The following is a 27600-nucleotide window of genomic DNA, read 5'->3' on the forward strand; positions in this document are numbered from 1 at the left end:
TACTGAGAAGGAGAAGAATACACACCCAAAATGAACAGATCCCACTCAGAAAAAGACTGGATTAAGTCCTCATTGGCTACGACCAAAGTCCTACGCTGAGACCCATGGCTGTCCACTCTGATCCTGTTCTCAGCGACCAGAGATGTGTTAGGAGTGAAGAATCCACTTCCCTCTGTCCCACGGATATCAAGGTCATTATACGAATATTTCATACAGATGGCTGGTTATCCAAGACCAAACATGATCAGAGTGCACAGTATTTGCAATTTCTTTCTTTTCTAATCCTCCCCCGAGGATATTTTTCCATTGATTTTTTGGAGAGTGGAAGAGAGAGGGAAAGACAAATATCGGTGTGAGAGAAACACATTGATTGGCTGCCTCCTGCACGAGCCCTGACCAGGGCCAGGGAGGAGCCTGCAACCGAGGTACGTGCCCTTGACCGGAATCGAACCCTTCAGTCCCCAGGCCGACGCTCTGTCCACTGAGCCAAACCTGTTAAGGCGGTTTCTTAAAATTAACTCTTTAAAAACGCATTTAGGCCTATCGCCTAATGCCTAATGACTAGTGCATACTTTCTTGGTGTCTTCATTGCTCTGAAAAGCAAGCTGGTTCACTTCAATGAAACAAAAGAACACCCCCCAACCCTAGCCGGTTTGGCTCAGTGGATAGAGCGTTGGCCTGCGGACTGAAGGGTCCAGGGTTTGATTCCGGTCAAGAGCATATGCCCGGTGGCGGGCTCGATCCCCAGTAGCGGGTGGGCAGGAGGCAGCCAGTCAATGATTCTCTCTCATCATTGATGTTTCTATCTCTCCCTCTCCCTTCCTCTCTCTCTAAAAATCAATAAAAATATTTTTTAAAAAAAGAAGCCCCTCGCTCTAAGTGCGGTGCCTTCACCACGCGCAAAAGCTGCCTAAGCCTGAGATGCCCGAGACGCGGGGGCTCTAACTTCTGACCGGAGGGGAGACCGCGTGACTCCCTCCAAGCATTTCCGACCTCCGCCAACGACACCCTCCAGGCTCTGAGGAGCTGCCTTTCCTGATAATCTGAAGGGGTGTTTTCGTCTCAAGAACAAAATTAGCAGACGTGGGGTTCCTTCCTTCAAACATGCCCCTACTTTTTGTTGAGGGACAGGAATCATGAAAAACACAAGAGGTTTTATTCCGATAAGAATATGGCTTATGCCTGGCCTGCCTAGCACATAAAGGTACATTTGTTATTTATTCCTATACATGTTCCAGTTATGACAAATACTTTCCTTATCTGCTGGAAAGAAGAGAGTTACTTGATGATCAAATATATTTTGTTCAACTGTTAACCAATTAGGTTATTGAATCCTATGCAATGGCTGTTGTTGTTATTATTATTATTGTTATCTGGTCATATTTTAAAAAACATTTATGGAGCATCTATCACATGCCAGGTGCTTTACTTATATTATTTCATTTAACCCTTTGCAGTCACTTGCTTTTTTCAATTCCTTTATTCTACTGCTAACCGTGTCGAGTCACACTCGACATCCGAGTGGAAAGGGTTAATACTCACAACACTCTTTTGAGTAGGCATTATTATTGCATTGAAATGGACCTCAGATCTCAATAATTTGTAGATTACATAGTTTAAATGATGGGTCCAGGAAGTGGTCCCCAAGGTGGGGCACATGCCCCACAGGGGGGCAATTCAAGGAGGAGTTATTAACAGTGAATTTTTTGCATTTCTTATGGTGCTAGGGGCCCATATACAGTATATAAATATTTATGCACTTTTATGAATTTTTGTGACATATTTATGCATTTCAGTTCTCTATTTTATGTTTTGAAACTTTATTTGCTATTTTTCATGCAATTTCATATTATTATTATTATTATTTTTAATTTCTTAGTGATTTCTTCCTCAGTACTTCAACTGTCCTTTCATTCTTTTATGTTTCTCTTTCATGGATGCCATGTTCTTTGGAAGTTTGTTTAGACCAAGTTAATGGCCTTTGTAGGCTTCCTCCACACGAGTAGGAGCTCACTTTTTGAATAAGAAGAATTATATGTCACGGGGCAGGGGAAAGGGAATCAGGATTTTTGAGATGCTTAGGCGGGGCATGGCCAAAAGAAGGTTGGGAACCACTGGTCTAGGATTAAAACCAGTCTGTCTGCCGGCACAGCCATGCTCTTCTCACGATGCTAATCTGTGCTTATGTTCCCACGTGGATCTACTAAGATCTACTCATGAATATTCATGGCAACACTGACCCTGGAATGACTTGTTTTGATTACTGATTCTGCCTACTACACAGCCAGGCGGAGGCTGCAGCATTACAATCCTACCTAATAAAGAGGGAATATGCTAATTGACCATCATGCCCTCACAAGATGGTGGCACCCACAGCCAATAAAGCGGGGATATGCTAATTGACTGCCATGGCCTCACAAGATGGCAGTGCCCACAGCCACAAGATGGCAGCGCCCAGTCCTCTCAGTCCTGCCTCATCCAGCTGGAGTCCCCCAGTCCCCTTAGCCCCGCCTCACCCAGCCGGAGTCCCCCAGTCCCCTCAGCCCCGCCTCATCTAGCCAGAGTCCCCAGTCCCCTCAGCCCCGCAGGGGAGGGCAGTTGGGGACGATCATGCCGGCAGGGGAGCAGTTAGGTGTCAATCAGGTTGGCAGGCGAGTGGTTAGAAGCCAGCAGTCCTGGACTGTGAGAGGGATGTCCGACTGACGGTTTAGGCCTGATCCCTAAACCGGCAGTCGGACATCCCCCGAGGGGTCCCAGATCAGAGAGGGTGCAGGCTGGGCTGAGGGACACCCCCCTGCCCCCTGTGCACGAATTTCATGCACCGGGCCTCTAGTTGGTTAATAATCATCTCACACTGAAAAGTCATGCTTTCGCCGTCACTTCCCTGAGGACCCCTCCTTGCATCTCCATTGCACACTTTGTAGAATGAGATCTCGACTTCGGTGACTGGTTGGGAAACCAAATCGTAGGGCTGCCCGAGACACACAGACGCTCATGCTTTGAGTGGACTCAGGACCAAATCTTATCTTTGTTTCACGTTTTAGTGAAAATAGGGTTTACCTTTAAATCTAACATTTTACATTTAAGAAGTGAAACTGGAATATTTTGGAAAAAACTTCATTCAGTACCATGATTTCAATAGACGCTCCCCCTTGTTCTCTTAATAATGTGAGGAGAAAATAAAGACGCTGGTTTATGCACCATCTTAGGGGTTACATGCTTTGGTCCACAGAAGCTTTTCTGTGAAGGGGATGACAATGGGCTGAGTATTTGCTATGAGTTGACAAAGGAAACTGGAAAAGTTGGGGCTGGGGTCACACCTGTGTTCTGCTGCTGGCTGCGTGCCCTGCTGCCCCTGCTCTGTCTGGTGATCTCCCTGAGGTGTAAGGCAGCGTGGGCCTCGAAGCGACTTCACCCGTGGGAATAACGTTTAGCAGGACAACCGAATGCCCTTCTTTGCCCGGCACAGCCTCAGTCCGTGCCTGTCCTTCCGGGTACGTGTTCACTTCTCCTTTCACTCGCACCCTGTCCTGGTTTGGCGATGAATTACGGTTACCATAGTGCCAGGTAGCCTCCTCTCCCTGGGAAGTGTGTAAGCCACAGATCCAGGTAAACACCTCCCAGCAAATCGTTAGACACCAGGGCTCACGCTCCCCCTTGCGGCCTATTCCTCTTACAGGTGCACACACATCTCTTCATAGGCCTTTTAAGAAACACCATAAGTTATTAAAGATGAAATATTTCAAAAGATCTAGGACCCAGTTGACTTTGACTATTTATTAGTACATAATTTTACAGGAATTTTCAGGGTTTTTTTTATGCTGTTGTTTGTTTCTTTGTAATAAATGCAGATGATGAGATTCTCAAAGATGAATTAACAGTTCTGAGCCTGGCTGGTGTGGCTCAGTGGTGGAGCATTGACCTACGAACCAGGAGGTCACCATTCAATTCCTAGTCAGCGCACCTGCCCGGGTTGCGGCTCAATCCCCAGTAGAGGGCGTGTAGGAGGCAGGCGATCAATGATTCTCACTCATCACTGATGTTTCTATTTTTCTCTCTCTCCCTCTTCCTCCCTGAAATCAATAAAAACACATATTTCTGAAAAAGATTTGTTAGCCTAGGTGGTCCCTGTACAATCTTAAAGTTTGTGTTCAGTAACCTTACTTTCTTCATTCTTGCCTCTCTTTTCCACATTCTGGGATAGTGGAAAACTATCTGGGTCTCCCCAAACTTCAATAATAGGGTAAGGCATCCCATAGGGGACCTACGTCAGGGGGGGCCTTCCCCGGAATATTCACTGAGCATCTTCAGCCACGGAGACTCTTACTCCTCAGCACCGGCGGCAGGGGGCTGGCCATCAGCACGCGGGCGGGGGCCAGCTTTTCAATGGGGAGAGCGCTCCCCGGCGGGCGCTCTGCTGCCTCAGTGGGCTGGGCGCTGCCTACGCTTCTGATTGGCGAGGCTGACGCGGCCGTGACGCTCCTAGGATTGTCTCGCTGGTGTCTAGAACCATTTCGATTAAAGTTAGGGGAAAAGGGAGTATCAGTTTAGTCCGTTATGCTTCTGGTTAGGGATTTTATTTGTTTTTGAAGATGCAGCCATTGATTTCACGTTAAAACAGCCCAGGACCTCTCGATACTTAAATTAAACATGCAATAATAAAAAGGTCATTTCATATGCAATTTCATACATTAATAATTAGCAAAGCATTACTGAACTGCAAGGTAAAAAGCTATGGGAACATAACTAATGAACTACCAATGCCAGAGTACACTTTAAAATAAAACAAGACGTTAATAAATGTTTTATTAAACGGCTACAAACGAACCGTTTTGTTAACATCTAATAGGGAACTACTAGGCTACTTAATTCACCTCCACAAACGAGGACCTCGCAGGCAATTAACTTCACAATTGCGGAAGGTCAGGGCTTCCGAGGAGAGTTACTGAGCTACACCGTTAAGTGCCGTGCCGTGGGGGTCAAGTCTAAGCCTTCCCTCAGCCGCCTGGAGTCTGGCGGTAGCTGCGATTGTGCCCTGAAGCAGCTATCGGATGGCCTGCAGGTGAACTACAGAAAGTATAAGGAATACTCAGCTCAAGGAAAAGGAGCTGCGAGGAGGGAAATTCCACGCGCGTGCTCACTGCATCTGGGCACCGACTGTTATTTGCAGGCGATGGGTGATGAGGAACCAAAGACGGGTGTATCAACTCCGGGGCTTGTCTGCGTCGTACTGTGACTGCAGGGGATCTGGAGCTCCCGAGCATATCGACCAGCCCTCGTCTGCTTTCTGAGGAGAAGTGTGCAATACAGAGGTATCGATGGTCTCCCGCAGCAACACATGTGAGATTCATCAGAGAAAGGAAATACACATTTCTATGGACGCAAGAAACTGCTGGTGGAAAAGCCTGCTTTTTAAAGAAATCAAAATGAAAGCTATGCTAAACCAGACAGGACAAGGTAGGAACTATTTTACGTCTGCTCTCCAATTTACCTAAACCGACCGTCTACACAGGACTGCGATTTTCCTGGATTTATTACACGCCCATGTGTGACCACCCGCTATCGATACACGCTGACAGGAGAAAAGGGGAGGGGCCAGAGGGAAAGACACAGAGATTCTTGGCTACATAAAGAATTTGGCACTTTATAGTTTATATCTTTTAAAGGGCAGTTTCGGGACAGGCAGAATCAGTAAAATGAGTATATAGAAATAATAGAAATAATTGCCAAAGATGAAACTCTACAGTAGATTAACAACTTGTTAAAGGCAGACACAGTGCAGATAAAGTTGTTCACATAGCCTGAGACCCCTGCTCAATAGAGAACCTTAACTGAAAAAGGAAACATCAATGGTAAGGAAGGCCGGTTCCTCCTCTCAGGAGTCCCAACCAAGCGAGACTAGGGAAGAAGCCAGCGCGCGGCTGTGTCAGTGCCCCGTCCTGCTCAGGCTGGCGCCACTCGGTGCCCGCAGCTGAAACGCCACGTCTTTTTTTTTTTTTTAATCCTCACCCGAGGATAATTTTTCCATTGATTTTCAGACAGAGTGGACGGGAAGGATGAGGGGGATGAGAGAGAGAAACATCGATTGGTTGCCTCCTGCACATGCCCTTGACCGGGAATCGAACCAGTGACCCTTCAGTCTGTGGGCCGATGCTCTAACCACTGAGAAAACTGGCCAGGGCTAAAATGCCACAACTTTTTTTTTTCTTTTTTAAACCTCACCTGAGGACATTTTTTCCATTGATTTTTAGAGAGAGCGGAAGGGAGAGGGAGAGACAGAGAAACACCGATGTGAGAGAGGGACATCGATTGGTTGCCTCCCGCATGCCCCCACCAGGGCTGGGAATCTGCAACCACGGTATGTGCCCTTGACCAGAATCAAACCCAGGACCCTTCAGTCCGCAGGCTGATGCTCTATCCGCCAAGCCAAACCGGTTAGGGCTGGAATGCCTTTTGATCATCAATAGTTATAAGGTGTGAACATTAAAAATGAGAAAAAAAAAGCCATACTACAAATTAACATTTTTAGCATGATAGACAGTTTTTAGATTCATTATTTGTTATACATATATGAGATAATACCATCGGGTAGATTTTCTACCTATGTCAGTTCATAAAACCTAAGATGCAAGTCCGTTGGTGGTTCAATAACTATATTGCTCTGAAACGGAATTTCCAATGGTATTGCTTTGCTATCACCCTCAGAGTGATTTCTGAATACAGAGATATCAGCTACGATTTCACACACAGCCCCAATGGGCTGCACTCTGAAGAGCTACTTTCTTTCCTGACTTTTACCAACCCAAAATTCAGTAGTATAACATGACGAATAACAAGAACACAGCTTATCTTCCTGCAAATTATTCCAGATCTCGTCACTCCAAGACACGGCCTGAAGGAACAGCGACCCTCCTCCTGACACTGGAATTTTTGAGTCTCCTGTGCTACAGAGAACACCCCTGAAATTAAACATGCTTCTGATGACTCAACCGGACATACTTAAAAAATATTTGCCAAAGCAATGAATATCAGCTACAACGCAATTACCCGTATTCACTTGTATGACTCCACTGTAAAATTCCTTCTTTCCTAATACATTTTTTCCAAGTGACAATAGTGCGTCAGCACTGATGAGTGGTTCGCTGGGTGCTAATGGATGACACTGGGTAGAGTTAGCTCTGTGCTCGGCACCTGGGTTGGGGGGGGGGGTGTGCACACGACTCCGTGCTCAGTGAGGAAGTCCGCCGTCGGCCGACTTCTCCTGTACTTTCTCTTTCTAATTCCTCAGTAGAAAACAAACAATACAACTGCAGCTACTCCTGGCTGCACTACAGATAAAGGTACCAGAGTACCTGGCACTTCCCAGGTCAAGAGTAAAAGAAAACACAGCAAGATTTTTATTGTTGTGTCCCAATTTCAATGTCAAACAGTTCCTTATGTGTACATGTCAGCAATGACTTGTATGCATGCATATAAGCCTAACCAGTGGTCACGGACAACAGGGGGGTGGGGGCATCTGTGGGGAGGGGTTTGGGATGGGAATGGGGGGATGAAGACAATTATGTGATACCATAATCAATAAAGAAATTTTTTTTAAAAAAGATTTTTATTGTTGACAACTAACTGTGAGGCCCTCCTGTCAGCTCATCCTCGGGGCAAAATTCCTTCAGATGGTGCATTCAATGGCAAAAAAAAAAAAAAAAAGGAATTGATGCATAGTGAGACCATTGTGTCATCCAAGCCTGATTTAGATGCTGACACCCACAAAGGGGGGTACGAGGAGCAGGCACTGTAGGGGACTCTCTCCCCGGGTGCCGAGTCCTCTGTTTCTGGCTTTTATAGGTGACCATGCGTTCCCTCTAAGTCTAATGGGAACTCAGGGCAGAGCAGAACTAAATACTCATGGGACTGTCAGGGTCACGTGGCTGCCAAGCTGCCGATGAGAGCCACGCGGCGGGACCCCGCCCTCTCTGCTTGTGTCACACACGAAGAACGGAGACACGGCCGTGGAGGTTCGGGCCAAAGACAGAGGTCAAGCCTCCTGGATCCGGAGACATTTAATAAGGAAGTGGATCGGCTCCAACCGCTCTCCCCGGCCTGCACTTCGGTATGAACAGGCGGCCACCCTCGGGCCCGCCGGTGCCGCGGTTCACGGAAACACCGAGCAGGCGGCCGGCGCAGCTCGGGAAGAGCCGGAGACGGGCCGTCACGCAGAAGCGGGGGGAGTGACTCAGCGGGTGACAGGTCGCTAGTGGCCTGATGACACCCAAGGATGAGTTTCAGAAAGGGAGCCGAACCGTTCATCATCAGGAAGGACTCCAAAGGCCCTGCCGAGGGGGAACGGGGTGTTTCAGGCAAGAAAGATGGAGAGCAGGTCCCACCCCTCTCATCCTGCAGGAAACAAAATGTCCCAACTGTCACCTAAATTGTGCTCAAGTTCCATACGTGGGAGTCCACCACGAATTTACTGGAATGGACACGGTACAGTCGGGGAAAGTAGGGGTCTCTAGTACCAACTAGACGCGAACCGTGTTCACAGAGCCCTGACTCCCGTTTTCCATCTCTGTCCTTGTCTAAACACGTGCGATGATTTGTGCACAAGGAAGAAAAAAACAAACAAAGAAAACGGTAGTCAGGGAGAGTTCATTGGCCCCATCACCTGGAACCGTTCTTAGAAAAGAGGAAACAGCGTGTGCAAGTTTGGTAAGTTGCTTTTCCTACGAAAAAGGCGGGGCGTGTTTAACTGAAACCTGCGCTGATGCCGTCGACGGCACTCTCCGTGTGGCCCTACTAAGCGCGTGGCCCTACTACGCGGGCGCCCCGAGCCGCGGGAGGAGTTACCTGCTTTCCAGTGGAACATTACTGCCAAGGACCCAGCTGTCCTGCAGCTGGACGGACTCGGGCGTGGTTTGCAGCTCGGCGGGCAGCGCAGCCGGCGGGGCCGGGCTCTGGGTCCTCCTGCTGGTCAGGGAGTTCCTGTTGAGGGAGGTGACGGACGGGTGGTGCTGGGCCGCGTGCTGCTTGTGGGCCGGGGGCAGCGGCTGCAGCGTGGACTGGCCTTGGCCGTTGGCAGGTTGCTCTGCAAACGGAAAAGGAAGCTCGTTACCCGTGTGTGTGGGCAGCCACACCTCCACACGCGGCCCCGTTTCCTGGGGCTCCGCTGCGCGTGAATCAGAATGAAAAACGGCCTGTGAACCCATGGCCTCACACATTTGCATGTTATTCTATTAAGTGGGCGTTCGGCGACATTCTCTGAGAGCGGCTTTACCCTTGATACGCAGAGCTCTAATTAATATACAACAGATGGCAAAATTGCTTTTGGTTCTAATTTGCTTCAGACTTTTTTTTTTTTTTCATCTGGTTTTATTCACACCTACAGCAAACACACCCGACAGCTCCCCTAATGCGCCTTCTGATTCCAGCTTTATTTAAACAAACCAACCCTGAAATTAAATGGGTAGTTTCGGTAGAACACAAAGGTTTTCGAAACGCGTATAATCTCTGTAATTATTTGATGGCGCTTTTTTAAAAGAGTTATTTAACCGCAATAAATTATGCCAAGCTCGCTGCTCGACAGCGGCGGGTCTGCTTTAGTGCGTCCCGGACGCGCAGGTCTGCGCCGCGACCCGCTCAGAGGCGCCGAGGGCTCCCCAGCAGAAGGTCGCTGGGAAGCAGACGCTGTTTCACGGATGTTGAACAGAATCACATCTGACTACCACGTCAGAACACCCGGAGACTTAACGACCGTGACGCTCGTTAGGACACACAACGGATTTGCCGATTTCACAGTGGGCGGCAGAACTGCGTGCGGAGTCAGTCCTGGTGACCAGAGCGGCGTGCGCCCCTGTGTCAGCGGTACAGAAATTTTGTCCTAAACCAGAATCCTAAGAGATCCAGAAAACGTCCAAATATAAATACAATGTTAGGCTGTCACAGAAAAGGGTTCCCTAACGCTAAGATGTCATAAGTTAAAGTTTGCAGATTCTGAGCCATACTTTTCAACCTCATGACCTAGCGCTGGAAATGCCAGAATTCACACATACGACATTTTAGCAAGCAGACAGAGGACTCCTTAATTTCATGCTAAACTTATGATGGCTCCACACACACAGATGCCAATTTTTTACTAAATGTAGTTCAAAGGGCAATATAATTTTAAAGTGATGTATTAAGCCATGCTATTAATATACATGCACCTATTAAAAGGGAATCGGAAACATAGGGGCTATCTTTCATCTACAATGTGAACTCCAGCAGTGAGGAAGCCAAATAATACAGTCAAGCATTACGATTCTGATCACATGAAATGAAGGCATGGTATATAATAGTCTAAATATATCTTACTAAACCTCTTTACAGGGTACACCAATTAAAATAAGCCCCCCCCCCATAGCATATAATATCAGTCATTACTGCGTGCTCCGATTGGTCTCAAATAATCCATTTCACATCATGTAGCAAGTAATAATTTCTTACTCTTGAAACGAGGGCCAGAGATACCACCGAAATATACGAAAAAAGCTGCTTCCCCGCCAGTCTCTATTCGTGACGATCCCATACCAGACACTGGAGAGACCTGGCCCAGTCCATTGCTTTGGTGCTCATGAAAAATTACGTGTCTAAACCTCAGTTAAACTGAAACTAGCCTTTGGGGGAAATGGCAGAGTTAAACCAGCACACAGTTTTCATGGTGTTAGAAAACATGAAACGAGCAGTTTAAAATTCATAGAAGATCTATCACTCAGGTACACCGAGTAATTAACTAGCTCTGCCTCCCCAGCATCCGGGCATGTGCGTGTCGCTAAGGGACATTTCAAGCTGCTTGTTGGACGACAGAATAAGCCACAGTTACCGGGGCCTCAAGGGTGTATACACCACAGGGTGGGGTCAATGGAATGGAAACAGGGAAAAGTTCTAAGATTGTGTCTAAAAAGAGGAAAGAGGGCTGGGTCAGATGACTCCGTGTTTTTAAGCATGGTGCCATGAAAGAGTGGTACTGTAAAATACATAATGTATTCTCTATCTCACATACAGAATTATAATAATTTGTTCCATATAATTCTATATTACATGTACTGTATACTAGAGGTCCGATGCGAGAAATTCGTGCAAGGGGCTTGGCCCTCACAGCCGCGGCTTCGTCCGGAAGGTCGTTTGGCTGTCTGGTCTAATTAGCATATTACGCTTTTATTATTATAGATGATCTGCAGGTTGCCCCAAAAATGTATATACACTTTAACAGCTTACAGGTCAATTTTGAAAATGAAATGTATTTTAATAAACACTGCCTTTGTAATTATTCAAAGTGTGGGTATGCATTTTTGGGGAATACTCTATGCAGAATAAATTATAAGTAAGGTATTACAATGCATAAAGGAAAGAGCTGTGTAGCAGCAGCCACAATGCCACATTAATTTCTAACTCTGTCAGCATCATGACAGGGGGCCTCAGTTTCCTCATCTGTAAGGTGGAAGTCACACTGCCCCATCGAGCTATTAGTGCAACCTAAGGATTCAATGAAATACACTCAATCATTCATTTATTCTCCCAGCCATCCTGCATACATATATCAGGTCTCTATGTTCCAAGGATATGCTGTTAACAACAGGTGAACGCACTGTGTCAATGGGAAGGCATTATGAATGTTCAGATTGTTATTGAGAATTAAATGATTTTAAGATATATTATCATCGTCAAACATTTCAACAGGTTGAACCTAAGATTCTCAATCTTAAAGCAAATAAAAAGATAAACAGCGAGAAAAAGCTTCCACTTAAGGTTTCAAAAACGGTTTGGGCCACTGTGGCTTCCTCTAGGTTCCCTCGTTCCTTCAGCACCGATGTTGTCTGGGAACGTAGAATGTACATCCTGCAAAGACCCACGCTCTTGCCAGCTGTGTGTCCGGGCTATTTCCGCTCAGTGCGTCCTGCCTGCTGGGACCTCGTATGATTGGACTACATAATCAGGAGACCTACCAGCAACACAAATCCAGATGATAAAAGCTCGGGCGCATCTAAAATTTGATGGAACAGAGTTAAGGGCAGCGTCTGAGTGGATGAGCTGAGTGGCCAGAAATGTAAACTCCGCAGCAGCCCATGAACAGAAGCCAAGCCGCGGCCTCGGCGGGCGGTCAGTGCTACTACCTCCAGCCGCTTTGGACTCATTAGAACACAAACCTGGTTGCGTATGTGCTTATCTATACCAACGTTTTCAAGACAGAGTAAGTTCCCACAGGAGAACAAGATAAAATAAAACTAAACGTAGCCAAAAAGGAAGACAGAATAACAGAAAACGGAAAGATAAGATAAAGCCAGGTGTGAGGTGAGCGGGAAAAATCCCGGCTGTGTAGTTCTATGTATTTTTAAAGTAGGATACAAATGTGGCTCTACATTATCTAGTTGTCAAAACAAGGAGAAAAACAAGTCCAGTTACATAATTTGGAGTGTTTTCGAGATTAAAGAGTTTGCTTAGAAAAGTGTAACTATTACTGGCACTGAGAATGGAGAGAAAATTCTCAAGTCCTCGTACGAGGAACTGAACATCCAGGGAAAGTATTTTTTGTTTTTTTAAAATATATTTTATTGATTTTTTACAGAGAGGAAGGGAGAGGGATAGAGAGTTAGAAACATTGATGAGAGAGAAACATCGACCAGCTGCCTCCTGCACACTTCCTACTGGGGATGTGCCCGCAACCAAGGTATGTGCCCTTGACCGGAATCGAACCTGGGACCTTTCAGTCTGCAGGGCGACACTCTATCCACTGAGCCAAACCGGTTTCGGCTCCAGGGAAAGTTTTATGACCGAGGTTCAACACTGACAGGAGGAGGCAGGAAGCAGGGACTAGACTGGGAGACCAGCCCCCAGAGTCTAACACAGGCGGGCAAATCCACACGAGAACCGCCTAACCGTTAATGCAGGCTTTGCCGTAAGCTAGGCCGCTGACACGGGCTTTGCGCTGACGTGGGAAGAAAATCGGGATGCAATGGCTGAGTCACAGATGGGACAGCACATCACAGTCACCAGGTTTAATGCTCCCGAAACCTAGCTCTCAGCAGGTCATTGTACTCCAAAAGGCCCCCTCGGGCTCGGACCCTAAAGGTGAGTGGTGCACTTGTTCAGAGAGAGCCCCCAACATATTCTTGCAAACGTTTTCCCATGAACCCTCTTATCTTTGTTCACGTCAAGCCTGCTGTCCCCCTCGTGTCCACTGATGCTTAGTTGCTTCTCCCCAGAAAGACATGTTCCTTCTTCTTTCTCCACCCAAATCCCAGCATTTCAAACTCTAAGGTGACAGCCTTCCGGTTCTCTTCAACAGAGGGCAGTGATCGCTTCTCTGAGACTTATTTTATTTTAATTTTTGTTCATCTTCACCCGAGCTTTTTTCCCACTGATATTTAGAGAGAGTGGAGGGAGAGGGAGAGACAGAGAGAAACATCGATGTGACAGAGACACATCGATTGGTTGCCTCCTGCATGCACCCCGACCAGGGCTGGGGAACCTGCAATCAAGGTATGTGCCTTTGACCGGAATCTAAGCCGGGACCCTTCAGTCCACAGGCTGACGCTCTATCCACTGAGCCAAACCGGCTAGGGCTCTGAGGTTCATTTTAGCTGTTCCTTTTTCTCACGGCTCTCTCCACTTTCCCCTCGGTATTACAACTCATCTTAGGGGTCTCATGTCCCCTGCTAGAGTCTCCATGGGACAGGTTCATGTCCACTTCACTTCGGAACCCCCTAAAGACCACACAAGGATAAATACTCAATAGATTATTTGCTGAGTGAATGGTGGTTTGTGAAGAAGTCAATGAAGAGAGGCTGAGGTGGAGAAAACTGGAGCCTGCCCGTACTGTCTTTAATTGTAAAGCAATTAATTACAAACGTGTCTTATTTCCCCAACTAAATTCTTTTTGGAAAAAAGAATATTTTTATTGACTTTTTCTTTTTTTTTTTTTAAGAGAGGAAGGGAGAGGGATAGATAGAAACATCGATGAGAGAGAATCATTGATCGGCTGCCTCCTACTGGGGGTTGAGCCCGCAACCTTGGCATGTTCCCTGACCAGGAATCGAACCGTGACCTCCTGGGCCGACGCTCATTCACTGAGCCACACTGGCTGGGCCCCGACTCAATTCTTAGATCCTGAAAGGCAGGGACTCTCACTGCAGTTTCCTTCGATTTCTCAGGTCCTTCACGAAGCCGTGAACTTCAAAGACTCCTAGAAATGTGCTGACTGGTTAGTGACATGGATGCAACAACAGCATCTTGGGGAGACGGGTGGGGGGGGGGGGGTTCATCTCATCCAGGCAGGGTCCATGCCACCCACCCCAGAACCTGGTTTTTAGGAATATTTCTTTGGAACCATGACAGATGTCCCAATATTTAAAATCTACCTTTGAAGTGCAAATAATGGGAAGATTATATAAAATACACAGAGTTTTAAATATCATTATATAATATGTAATATATAAAGTATATATTATCAGTTACCAAGTAAAGTATGTTTTTCTTGTATTTTGAAGCTTATGATTAGAAATGCTCCAAGTTAAATATTTTAGAAAAGGAGCAGGTTCTTTTTCCAAAACAGTCTTCCCTGCCTTTCTGTGTTTAAAATAAAAATGGTGGCACTCTGCTGACTAGCAATTATGAATCATATCCAACCAGCGTCTTAACTCGGTTCGGTCTTCCTTTTGCAAGTTCCTACTGCTTGCTTTTATCGGATAGATTGAGCAAAAATTAATAAATATCAGACAAGCTATTGGTCATTTCGCTCAGCCCTTCCCCACCCAACAGTTCAGCTTTTCAACAGTCATGCAGGCTGGCCCCTGACCCTACCCGCAGGGGTGACAGTACACACTCCGTACGTGTGGGGACCATCAGACCACAACAGGGCTGTTGGCTAACGGGGTACACATTCCAGTTTAAGAACTTATAAACCCCGCCTCCTGACAAATGCAGCAAGTGCTGACTGACCCTGCAGGGGAAGGAAAGAAACGGCTGACACGGTTCCTAACCAGCCTGCGGTTATGAGTCAGGGAGGTCAAGGGTGCCATGGAGACAAAGGACCATGGGTGTGGGATTTGTCGTGTTCCTGGGATACTTAGTCTTCAGGGGGGTACTGCCCCGATAAGCTCCCCACCTCCTGGAGCCCCATTTCTTTGACTGAAAGGAGGGAGGAGAGACTGGGCCTGGGCCCAGTCAGTGCGGAGTGGTAATTATCAAGGGCGGGAAGATACGGGCACGTGGTGAGGAGAAGCGAAGCCACTGAAGACCCGATCACAGGAAGTGAGAACACAATCAGATAGGTCTGCGGAGCAAATGATTTCCCGTTAACAGGCAAGCAAACAAGAATCGGAAAGGTCGCGGGAATAAACATTAAACCAATGCCTTGCCGATTCCCACAGAAGAGGAATCTGATCGCATAATCCTGACGCTGGTCCGTCTCTCCCGTCTGGTATGGCCGCAGGATCGTGTTAAGGAATAAAAAGGGGACACCTGGTGTTTTAATGTATCCGGGCGCATGTGCTGGCTTGAGTTTTTAAATGAAAAGCCACCCCTGGCAGCTTCCAGTGTGTGCAGTGCAGCTCCCGTCTGACGGACGGCCTTGGGCTGTGGTCTCCGGGGAGCAGAGCGAAAATGGGCTTTCAAACAGGAAAGCTGGGGGGAATGATACCTGCAGGCAGATCAAAACACAGGAGTGTGGGCACTCTGGTGTGCGGGCCTCTGCTCACGCTGGGGGATCGGCAGGTGAGAGGGAGAGGAGGGGCGAGGAGGAGGAGGGGATGGCACTGGCTCTGAGCAGGGGTCCCATGGCCACAACCCCTGCTCGTCCGCCCACTCCCTTCGCTCTGTCCTCCTCTTCCCTCCCTGGATCACCCTCCCTGGAAGGCAGCTGGGCGATGGCTGCAAAGGTCCCCTGGGAAGAATGAGGGAGAAGCTAGGGGCGGGGACCTGGGCTGCTGGGAAAGAACTGTCTGCAGTTTGAGTCAAATCTGCAAACAAAAGACAAATGGGAGCTGGAGAGAGGGAGCTGGAGGGAGGGCAGGAGCGGGAGAGGAAAGGGGGAGAGAAACACAAAGGAACAAAAACATTTTTAACTTGACCCAACTGAGAAGAACATTCATCCGTGCTTCGTCTTGGATATTAACGGTTGCTTGTTTGTATTTGATAAAGGGAACAGAAAGTATAGCGGGTGATTTAAGCACGCACATGACTGCCAGCTGAATGAATGAATACGCTCAGCTCCAGAACTAGACCCAGTTAGGAGGAGCCACGCCCATGGGCTGGTGGTGAGCAGGGGTGGGTGGAGGTCTTTGCTCCTGTATCAGGAAATGGACTCACCCTCACGTCACTTCCTGGCCACACCGTTACCTGTCCTCCTACCCGTCTCAGAGAAAATGCAAGTTTTTTCCCACAATTCACCTCTCCCTTGAGACAGGTCACCCACACCAAACCCAGAAAGCTCTGTGCGTTGTCCACTTCACTGTCACGTTAGTTCTGAGAACCCTGAGAAGGAAGACACCTACCAAGTAAGGCTCCTGGTGGCCAACCGGGCTCAAACGTGCCAAAAAGCAGAGCCTAGCAGCCACTGCTGCTCAGGGGCCTCCCCCCCAAACTGCAGGTCAGGGAGAGGCCTGCCTGCAGGGCCCCTGCCATCGGAGCCAGCCCTCAGGAAGGAGTTCCCGGGGTTCATTCCCACCAATAGGGCGGAGGCTCCCTCTGTCCAATCAGAGCTCTGACCAACAGGAGCAGCTCTATCCTGACCAATCAGAGCAGCGCCTTGTGGACCAATCGGAGTTTGAGTGTCTGGAGTCCTCGTTTGCATGAGGATGGACCCATCCGGGGCCCAGGGTGGGGCCTTTGGTCCATGTAAGCCAGCTCCCCGCTGCTCAGGAAACCCAGGTCCCCTGCAGACTGCTCTTCCCTGGCTGCGCGGGGCACCTGCCATGTCTGTCTCCCAGCTGTGCCTGTCACTATGGAGCTGCTCTGCACTGAACAGTTTCCTTCTTGGGGGTTCCTGTGGACACTGAATCGGGGCCAACAGCACCCGTTAACAGTTTTGACTCCAGCGGCTATAGCTTTCGGTGGATGTCCTCCGTGTACCAGGACAGATCACAACCAGCTTTTGATCCTGAAAATCCCAGTCTCAATGTGGGGTTTGGCTTCACCGTTTGTTCCATTCTCAGCGAACTCAGTGACCGCACAGAGGAAGGTGCTTTCCTGGATTTTCTGGCGGGAAATTTACCACCACCCCCTTCCTCCGGCTACTTCTCAGGATTTATCCGGAAGGATGTGTTATACGTTCAAAAACGTCATGACACCGAAAATAGTGAATTAAATACAAAAACGTCTCCTTTGCCCAGAAAGTATCCTATGTACTGCAGGCCATTCGTTGCCACTGCTTCCCTAGGAAGGAAAACATTAAGTAGCAGGAGTTGTCCTTATACATGGGGAGAATCTGAGCCAGGGAAATATGGGATTTCAGCAAGACTGCAACTCAGCTGAGTTCCTAGCAGAGCAAAACATTTAAACGGTCAGAGCGCTTTCTCCTCTCCTTTCCCACCTGCCCCCCTCCCCCCGCCCCCAAATCCTGTGTTAATAAGATAACCACCTGCAGTGGTATAATGGAAACTGGGAAAGAAAGACCTCGCCTCGCTCAGAAAATCACTTTCCCATAAACCTGCTCCTCTGGATCATTATTTTATCCAGTGATTCTCACACAAGCCAAGTATTTGGAAGTGGATTGTCCACTGAGGTACCTCTGCAGGTCTCTGGTTAAAATAGGGCACTGCGTGACAATTTTCACCACCCGTTATCTGCCGCAGACATTTCAGACAGTTGCATACAAGTCAAATGAAAATTTTTAAAAATGTGCTTTAAAACCATAAAATCCCGCATAAGTAAACACTATCCTTCGTATCACCATCATCAGCCGATTGATTGCGAGGCTGTTTATATAAAGACACATGGTATGAAAAAAAAAGCCCAGAGCTGTGGAAGGAAGACGGTACTGACCAGAGGACATTATGTAAGTGAGCACAGATGGAGTCCTTTACCATACCCACTGAGTGAGTGAGAACTTGGTGTAGTTTCTCTAGGGCCATGCTTTGAAGATTAGAAGAAATCATCAAAGGACATCTTTAAATCTTTGTCTTCTCTTTTTCCTTTGAGAGTCCATTGTACTCTCTATTTCAAGCAATGTGGTCACCTAGATTACCTAGCAACTCGTTGCTATCAAATACACAGAACTGCCCTGACCGGTTTGGCTCAGTGGATAGAGGGTTGACCTGCAGACTGAAGGGTCCCAGGTTCGATTCCGGTCAAGGGCATGAACCTTGGTTGTGGGCACAACCCCAGTGGGTGGTGTGCAGGAGGTAGCTGATCGATGTTTCTCTCTCATCGATGTTTCTAACTCTCTATCCCTCTCCCTTCCTCTCTCTGTAAAAAGATCAATAAAATATATTTAAAAAAATACCCACAACTGCTGGGTGGAATATAATAAATACCTTTTAGGTTACTTGCATTTAGTATATCTATTGAGTGTCTAACATGTGCCAGGCTCTGTTCCAGGCACGGAGGATAGAGCAGTGAACAAAACAGCCAACAATTTCAGCCCAACAGCAGAACTTACACTTTAGGTTAACACAGCTGAACTGGGAAGAAAGGACTGGCCAGAATCCGAGGGGAAGGAAAGGGTGCTGAGAGCCTGTGAGGAGACACTGTCGCTTCCCGGAGGACATCGGCCAGTCTCTGTAACCATTTCATGATGAAATCGGAGAGAATGCCTCAATTGGTACTGAGACCCCCTACCTGATGTGCTATACTCTCAGTCTAAGAATAGAGTTAAAAAAAATCTTCTCCTGGCAGCTGGAGCAATAAGGAATCTTGCTGTGTTGTCTTAAGCTCTGGCCGAGAACAAAACAACTCTTGAAAATGTTAAACCCTGGCCTGGCCTTCCCTGGGAAGTATGAGGTTGAAACTTACACTATCCAGGAATTCTGGAACCCCCTGGCCAAGCAAGTAGTATAAAAAGGGGTCCTGGGCCGGTCGGTGTGGCTCAGGGGTTGAGCGTCCACCTATGAACCAGGAGGTCCTGGTTCCATTCCCGGTCAAGGGCACATGCCTGGGCTTGTGGGCTTGATCCCCAGTGGGGGGCGTGCAGGAGGCAGCCAATCAATGACTCTCTCTCATCATGGATGTTTCTATCTCTCTCTTCCTCTCCCTTCCTCTCTCAGAAATCAATATATATAAAAAAAAAAACTTTAAAAAAAGTGGTCCTGTATCAGGAACGCCCTTTCCCAGTCACCTGGCAGAAGCAAACGCAAACCTTCTTTAAGAGACTCTGTGCTGAGCCCACGTCACACAGGATCCCCACAGACAAAACACGGCTTTCAATGCATTCACAACCCAAAATTACAAAGCTCAAGAGGAAACAACCCACGCGGAGCCAAATGCCACATACGAAATAGACAGCAGGGGTTTTTACCGAATCAAGATAAAACCACAAGCATGTTTAGAATAATGAAGGGCTTAAACAATTTAACCAGTTAACTGCCATGACATTTTGAATTTAATTTAAAAAGGCCCGCCGCTTGCGTCTATGGACGCTTACGGCGTACAAATGGTTAGTAATGTAAGCATAAGGCGTTAAGAAAAATATGTGGTAGTTTTGAAACAAAGTAAAATGTGTAAAAAAATGAAAAATGCAGCCACTGAAATTAGAAATGTATTGGATGGTTTAAACAGCACATTATTAGACACAACTGCAGAGGCGACCAGTAAATTGGGAAAGAGATGTAGGAAACTCAGTGACGTGGCACCAGAAAGATCCAGAATGCTTAAATATGTAAAGTAGTCCAATGACCAGAAAGCCAGACTGAGAAAGCGCAACACACGGCAATAAGAGGTCCAGAAGGCTAGCAGAGCATAGTCCTTAGTTACTGAAACATTCCTTCCAAGTTCCTAATATGTGTAATGTAAAATCACACAGACCACGAACTTACTCATCTCTTTCTCATTTCATATGGATGAGCTCTGCTACTAGAGGCCCAGTGCACGAAATTCGTGCACTGGTAGGGTCCCTAGCGGCTGCTGGCCACTGCGGCCGGAGCCTCCCTCCCTTCCCCCGGCCGGCCCGACCCCTGGTCGAACTCCCGGAGGACCTCCCGGTCGAGGGGACAATTTGCATACTACACTTTAATTATATAGGGTTCTTTTCTGTTATTGGGTAATAGCTTTGCTTGTTTTATTTAAAAGGTGACTTCTCCTGAATGGCAATAGGTTCTCTTTGGAAGATATTCTGGCTTCTATGGTTGCTGCTCAAAAGTGCACAGTTCATCTCTCGTGCCAAGCACCCTGGCCTATCCCAGTGGTGGGAACAGACGTCAGCTACCTTGCTCGTTAAGCCGTTCATCTTGCGCTGTGCGTACGCGAGCAATGCCACAAACGTATTATCCTCTACTGAAATTCTTGGCTTTGCGTAATTACTTCTTACAGAAACATACATAAAAGCCACCTATTATGCATGCATACAAATGGGATAAAAAATACCTTTGAAATGTTTCAGGTGTATATTTCAGGATATTCTGCTACCCATTTAAAAAAAAAAATCACCTGAGAGTAATAAGCAAAAGAGGAAGAAGCTATCCCAATCTTGACAATAAAAAATTGTTGATATACAATCATTAATCATTAACACTCTTCTCTCCTCTCTCATTACCTAATAAACATCTGATTTTTGCGCAATTAAACTGTACTGATGTTAGTGGACTATCTGACCTGATATAAATGAAGCACATGTTTGACTACGGATAAGGACAGACTATAAAGACAACTAAACCCATTACCATGTGACCAGTGGCTTACAAAGAATAAGAAAAGCAAATCAAATACTCAGAATCACGCAGAATTTGCAAACTTTTCAGATAGCTTATCCCGTGTCACAGAGAAACGTGCGGACGGGAGAAAGCGCTGGGACAGGGCTCGCAGGGTGGAGCCCCCGCTTTCACTAACCGAGGGGAACCACAGACAAGCCGACCTCCGGGCCGCCGTGCTTCTGCCCGTAAAAAGACGGCCGTGGGGCAGGCAGGGGGCTCTGTTCAGGGGGCTCTGTGCTAAAGACTTTCGGCTTTGAAATTCTCTTTACACAATACGTAATCTTTCCTTCAAACATATTAGCTTGTGTCATAAATATTAAACATTCAGATAATTGTAAAAATCCATACTATCTTTAGTTACACATTTAAAACAGTTACAAAAAGGAAATCACTGCTACAGCCCTGGCAGGTGGCTCGGTTGGTTGGAGCATCGCACCGCACACCAAAACGGTTGTGGGCCGACTCCTGGTCAGCGCACACACCTAGGCTGCGGGCTCAGTCCCCAGGCAGGGTGCATGTGGGAGGCAACTGATCCGTGTTCCTCTCTCACATCGATGTTTCTCTTTCTCTCTCCCTTCCTCTCATTCTAAAAAAAATAATATATATATATATATATATATGTACGTGTGTGTGTATATATATATATATATATATATATATATATATATATATGTATGTGTGTGTGTGTGTATATATATATATATATATATATATATATATATATATATATATCTCCATCCTCTGGTGAGGATTAAAAATGTAAATATTATGAAAAGTTCCCCGTGGTAACTCATGCCATAAATACCCTCCCATGCTATCTTAGGTTAAAAATATTCAAAATAAACCACTCTGCATTACCTGTCGTTGTAGCCTAGAACATCTTAAGGCATCTCTAGTGATACTCGTTTTGCATCAAATTTAAATTTGCTTCAGATTTCAATATTAAAATGGCTTGTGAAAACAAGTATGCAAAAAGCCAGGATGCAACTTTCAAACTTAAATGAAAACTGACCTGTTTTGTAAATGTTCTGATGACAATTATAATACGTTTTAAAAATTACAATTAATCAGTAAAGAGATTTTGCCTACTTTACCTGAACCTTATTGTAAATGTTATTTTTTAAAATATTTCAGCAACTATCGGAGAAATAATTGCTCTGACAACAACCTGCTGATCGCCCTTCCCCCAAATGTTAACGTTGCCATTGCTTTTTACCCTGCAGATCACTTGATATCGTATTTGCAACCCGCAGTTTACGGAGTCCATGCTGTCTGGAAATATCGTACCTTAAACTATAATGAATTTCTTAAAAAATTATTTTAATATATCTTTACTGATTTCAGAGAGGGAGGGAGAGGGAGAGAGAGAGAGAGAAGAAATATCAATGATGAGAGAGAGCCCTAGCAGGTTTGGCTCAGTGGATAGAGCATTGGCTTTCGGACTGAAGGGTCCCGGGTTCGATTCAGGTCAAGAGCACGTACCTCAGTTGCAGGCTCCTCCCCGGCCCAGGCCCTGGTCAGCGTGAGTGCAGGAGGCAACCAATCGATGTGTTTCTCTCACATCGATATTTCTCTCAGTCTTTTCCTCTGTCTTCCACTCTCTGTAAAAACTAATGGAAAAATACCCTCGGGTGAGAATTAAAAAGAAAATTATGAGAGAGAATCATTGATCGGCTGCCTCCTGCCTGGCCCACACTGGGGATTAAGCCCCAACTTGGTCATGTGCCCTGACCAGGAATCGAACCCTGACCTCCTGGTTCACAGGTCAACACTCAACTATTGAACCATGCTGGCTAGGGAAACTATAATCAGTTTTAAGTCATATCCTAGCCAGTGAGCAGGATATTCCTTCCAGATCTTTTGCATTCTTGCCATTTGCAATGGGAGTGACCTTTTAAATGGAAACCGAGTACTGATGCTTTTTTAATTTTTTCCAAAGCTATGTTTTTATTGATTTTTGAGACAGAGGAAGGGGGAGAGTCAGAGAGAGAGAGAGAGAGAGAGAGAGAGAGAGAGAGAGAGATCAATGTCTGAGAGAAACATTGATCGGTTGCCTCTGGATTCACCCGGCTGGGGATCAAACCCACACCCTGGGCCTGTGTTCTGACCAGGAATCGAACCAGCAGCCTTTTGGTGTAAGGCAGTGGTTCTCAACCTTTCCAATGCCGCGACCCTTCAATACAGTTCCTCATGTTGTGGTGACCCCCGAACCATAAAATTATTTTCGTTGCTACTTCATTACTGTAATTTTGCTACTGTTATCATAATGTAAATATCTGTGTTTTCCGATGGTCTTAGGCGACCCTACTAGTGGTTCTGAATTGCTGCTGTAGAGCCTTATATATTTTACCATATATATTTTTTTCGGCCAAAGATGTTTATGTGTGAATATGCTCATAAGATAATTTCTTCCTATGAAAGTCTTTAAAAACATTCTTTTAAAATTTCTAAATGTGTGCAGGCAAATATATACACCTAATTAATTTTCAAAAGTGCCTCTTACCATCATTTAGAGTGTTTACTTAGGGTGATGTTTCCCCAGAATAAAAGAGAGAAGGAATGTACATTATTACAGAAATAATTCCCTGTGTATGCAGAACGGCTGGTTAAAATTGGCTTCCATCCTGCTTCCTGAGCTCATACATTTTAAATACTGAATTTGTATTCTTTGCATTTAAAGGAACATACTCGAAAATCCCACCGAAACATGTGAAAATGTAAAGATGAATGAAACAACTTTATGTTTTATGGCATTTGCTTTGAAAATCTGATTAAGATAGATGTCTTTAGCTGGTAATTCTTCAATGTCACGTTGTCACAGTTCCCATCAGCAGGATGTTTTAAAGGCTTTCGATTAATATTGCATGCCAGAACTGAAATTACATCCTTTGTCGTTTAGTTCTTAATGGTGCAAGTGATATCTATCAAGTAGAGTTTTATGAAGCGTGTGTGATTTTTATTGCAGGCTGTTTTCACAAATCTCTTTCAGGTTTCAGAAACGCTGCTTGGGGTTTACAATAAGTATGCCTTTCTGCTGAAAATCACGATGATTCTTAAAACTAAGGGGGAACGTATGATCAGTATTTACTTATCAATAAAAAATCTACTTCAATTGGTTGCATTCTCACTTGCACAGTCTTAAATATGCTTGCTTTCACCCCAATATTTTAGTAAATCACTTTATATAATTATAATATAATCAGAATATGTGCCAAATTCACAGAGCTCACAAAACCTTCATGGGCGTGCACGCACAGTATCTGCCTAGTAAGAAAAATATAGTACACATTGTTGACTGCTGACCGGTTTATGCTGCAAAAGCACGTGTTATTTAAAAAATACAATTACTAATTTATGTTAAAGGGGAATCTAGTGTCCTGACATTAATTCCTAAGTCTCTGAAACTCAAGCATACCAAATAAAGTCATTTTCATGGATTAACCTTTTGCACTAGGATGTCGAGTGTGACTCGACACGGTTAGCATCAGTAGCAGCTCTTTTTATACTCTCTGAATGTATCAATAATTTGAAATATTAAAAAATCCAAATAAATAAGTTTGTATGAAAAGAAACTCGTTTTTTATTCTACTGCTGCGCTTTGTAAAATCTGGGGTATTTAAAAAATTAAATCCCGAGTAGAATAAAGGAATCGAGAAAAAAGCAAGCGAGTGCAAAGGGTTAAAGACCCAAAGTCATAATAAAATTTTACCTATAAATAAGTTAGGAGGATACAAGTGGGGAAAAAAAAAGACAATTCTTATATTTGATGTTGTTTTGTTGTTGCTGTTGTTTTGCTTTGGACATAAACCAACATATTTAGGTCCTGGCTCTGTCACTAGTGTGTCCTACTCTTCTAGGCTTAGCTCCCTTCATCTATAAAATTACGGGATAGATGATGATTTCTCCAGTCCTTTTCCCCGTTTAAAGAAATAACCCATAATTCTCTAGTGTTTTAAGTGTGTGTGTGCACACAAACACACACAGTTTAAAGCGTCGGTTGCTAATTTTGAGTCTCAAATGCTGTTATACTTTATCACTTTGCATTTTACAAAATATAGACTACTTAAGATAAACCAACTGATCAAAAAAATAAAAGAACAATAGCAAGGGCTTATTCTGGGGTGTCGCCAGAGCGGTGAGGCGCTGGCCGTCTCTCGGGGCCGCTGTGACCTGTAGGCCTCCCTCAGACCTGTGGCTTTGGCCAGCTACATGCCTCTTCTAAGGGAGAATTAAAATGTTCACGTTAAGATCGCCGTTCTCAGCCGGCACGGCCCTGCACGTTCATCTTGTTTGGATAATTGCACATTTAAAATTAGAATCTACTTATCTGGTTCCACACGAGGGAATAATGTGCATGGAAAAGGGTTTTCAAATTCCAATGCCCGTGGCAGATCACTGCGGTTCTCGTTAATTCTGTCAGGAGAGCCCCCCACCCGCCCTGCAATGCTTATCTGAATTTTTTCTGCTGTATGTGGTTCACTTTCAAAACATTCTCTCCATTAGATGGCATCGATTTCTTAAAGCATCCCAACATGTCCATACCCAGTCTGCAGCAATTCCTTTAACCCCTGATACTCAAGAACACCGTGCTTAAAAGATAATGCTCTTTCCTTAATAAAAGAAAGAAAAAAGAAACTAATGTGCACATTTCTCCTCTGTGTGTGTGTGTGTGTGTGTGTGTGTGTGTGTGTGTGTGTGTGTGTTGCTGGCTATAAGTAAATAGTTAACCCAATAATTACAGAAAGGAATTACTAAAAATCTAAGATCAATTCAACATCACAGACCCTAAATGCAAAAAGGGGGTGCACAGCCGGGGCAGGAACCCACAAAGAAAATTCACACCCATTAAAGCCCATGAGACTCATTACGCTCTGTGCTCCACATAGACTTTATTTCCTCTCACAGCCAACTGACGTTGTCAGCACTTATTCCTACTTCTCACGTCGGGGAGAGAAAGTTCGGAGACATGGCGAACTCTGGCAGTGGTCACAGAACATGACTCCGAAACTGTCCATACTAATTTATACAGGGATTTTTGTTTCAAGCATGTCTTCAAGAAGGAAATGAAGAAGAGGAAAAGTTAGCTTTAAGACAGTATGTACCTAGCTCTGGCCGGCTGCTCAGTGGTTAGAGAGCTGGCTCACGAACCAAAGGGTCGAGGGTTTGATTCCCGGTCAAGGGCACGTACCTCAGTTGCAGGGTCCCCAGCCCTGGTTGGGGCATGTACAGGAGACAACCAGTGGATGTGTCTCTCTCACACAGATGTTTCTCTCTCTCTCTCTCTCTCTCTCTCTCTCTCTCTCTCTCTCTCTCTCTCTCTCCCCCCCCCCCGCCCCCGCACTCTCTTACCTCCCTTCACTCTTTCTAGAAATCAATGGACAAAGCATCCGCCAGTGAGGATTAAAAAAAAAAAAAAAGATAGTGCCTTAGAAATTCCATTTTAAATGGAAGGAGTGTTTGCTTTGAGTCTGAGGTCAGAGGGCCAACTAGGAAAGGCCGGAGTGAGGAACAGAGGGAGGTGATGGAAGGGCCTGCATCCCCGGAGCGCTGTGCTGCGTGTGAGGTGGGGACCGACGAAAAACAGCTTGCACGTCACTCTCCCGCCGCAGAGAGGGTAACGTTATTTCCTGCCTGGGCGGGGTGGAGTGTCATCTTTTAAGGTTTCTGAAGCCGGTTCCTCTCTTTCTCATACTGGGAAATAAAAATGTCCTAGGCCAAAAAGTCTCTAAAATTAATCAACAACAAATCACACGATCCTAGATATTCCTCCTTTTCTTCCTGTCCTTATCATACATCTCGGGGTTGGCAGGTTATTGTACAAACGCACAACGGTTGCTAATGGAAGCATGAAATACTTCTCCTGCCTTCTGCGGCGATTACTGGGGTGACCAAATCGAAGGGCCCCCAAAGCCCAGTCCCCAAGGCTTAGCTCAGCAGCAGCACAATCAAGACAAATATTGGAGACTGCATGCGTAAGAGTTAGTGGCCCTCGGGTTTATAAGGAACCGTTAACTCTTTAAATTCCTACTCTGATTCTATATTGCCCTGCTTACTTCTATTTTTGTTTTTAAAGATGTTTAATTCATTTGTGAGGGCCTCAACATAGGGTCAATTTCATATATTATAGTTAAAACAACATAGTGCCTGCTTCCCTTCTTCATTTCCTACATTTTACCTACTTCTGTGGACATACTGGGCAATTTAAATTTTTTAACTGATACATGCTATGAAAGCAGTGTTAGGAAAGAATAAAAGTGAAACTTACGTTAGCAATGGCCTTTTCGCATGCCAATGCAAGCAGGGGCAGCACACGTCAGATGTATAATTTGACTTAAAAAGTCAGCAGAATCAAGTTCCTCAGACAGATGCGCTTACACGATTCCTCAAGCAAAGTGGGGGCTATTCCGACAAAGAACCCTAATTAACTTGGAAACAATGGAGATGGTGAAATCCGAGTGCACGTGACACATGGCTGCACGCACCGACATGCAAAGCGGCCCCAGAAACACTGTAACTTGTGGAGCGCGTCACGCACCCCTGGCAGGCAGCGCCGCCTTCATTCCTGCGGCTGCTCACCGAGACCAGCGCAGTGAAACACTCTCTGATTTCCAGGCGAGTCAGAAACGTGAAGATTTATAACTGGGCCGAGCGAATGGACTGTCAGCAAGGGAAGTTACACTCACGACGGAACGGTCACATTGTGACCTGATTTTCATCCTCATTGGAAACA

General features: G+C 45.8%; 1 protein-coding gene across 9 annotated transcripts in view; it reads right to left on the reverse strand.

Moving 5' to 3' along the window:
* The window catches only part of TENM3 (teneurin transmembrane protein 3), a 439075-nt gene that overhangs the window by 166502 nt on the left and 244973 nt on the right, over positions 1–27600 (reverse strand). For 8 of the 9 annotated variants that reach the window (XM_054720168.1, XM_054720165.1, XM_054720166.1 and 5 more), the window contains one exon: positions 8842–9079. In XM_054720168.1, coding sequence (XP_054576143.1) covers positions 8842–9079 — 238 coding nt within the window. Of the gene's footprint in view, positions 1–8841; positions 9080–27600 lie in introns of those variants that run through there. The other variant, XM_054720169.1, reaches the window with a different exon arrangement.

Source organism: Eptesicus fuscus, chromosome 8, assembly GCF_027574615.1.
Source record: "Eptesicus fuscus isolate TK198812 chromosome 8, DD_ASM_mEF_20220401, whole genome shotgun sequence".
Lineage (NCBI taxonomy): Eukaryota > Metazoa > Chordata > Mammalia > Chiroptera > Vespertilionidae > Eptesicus > Eptesicus fuscus.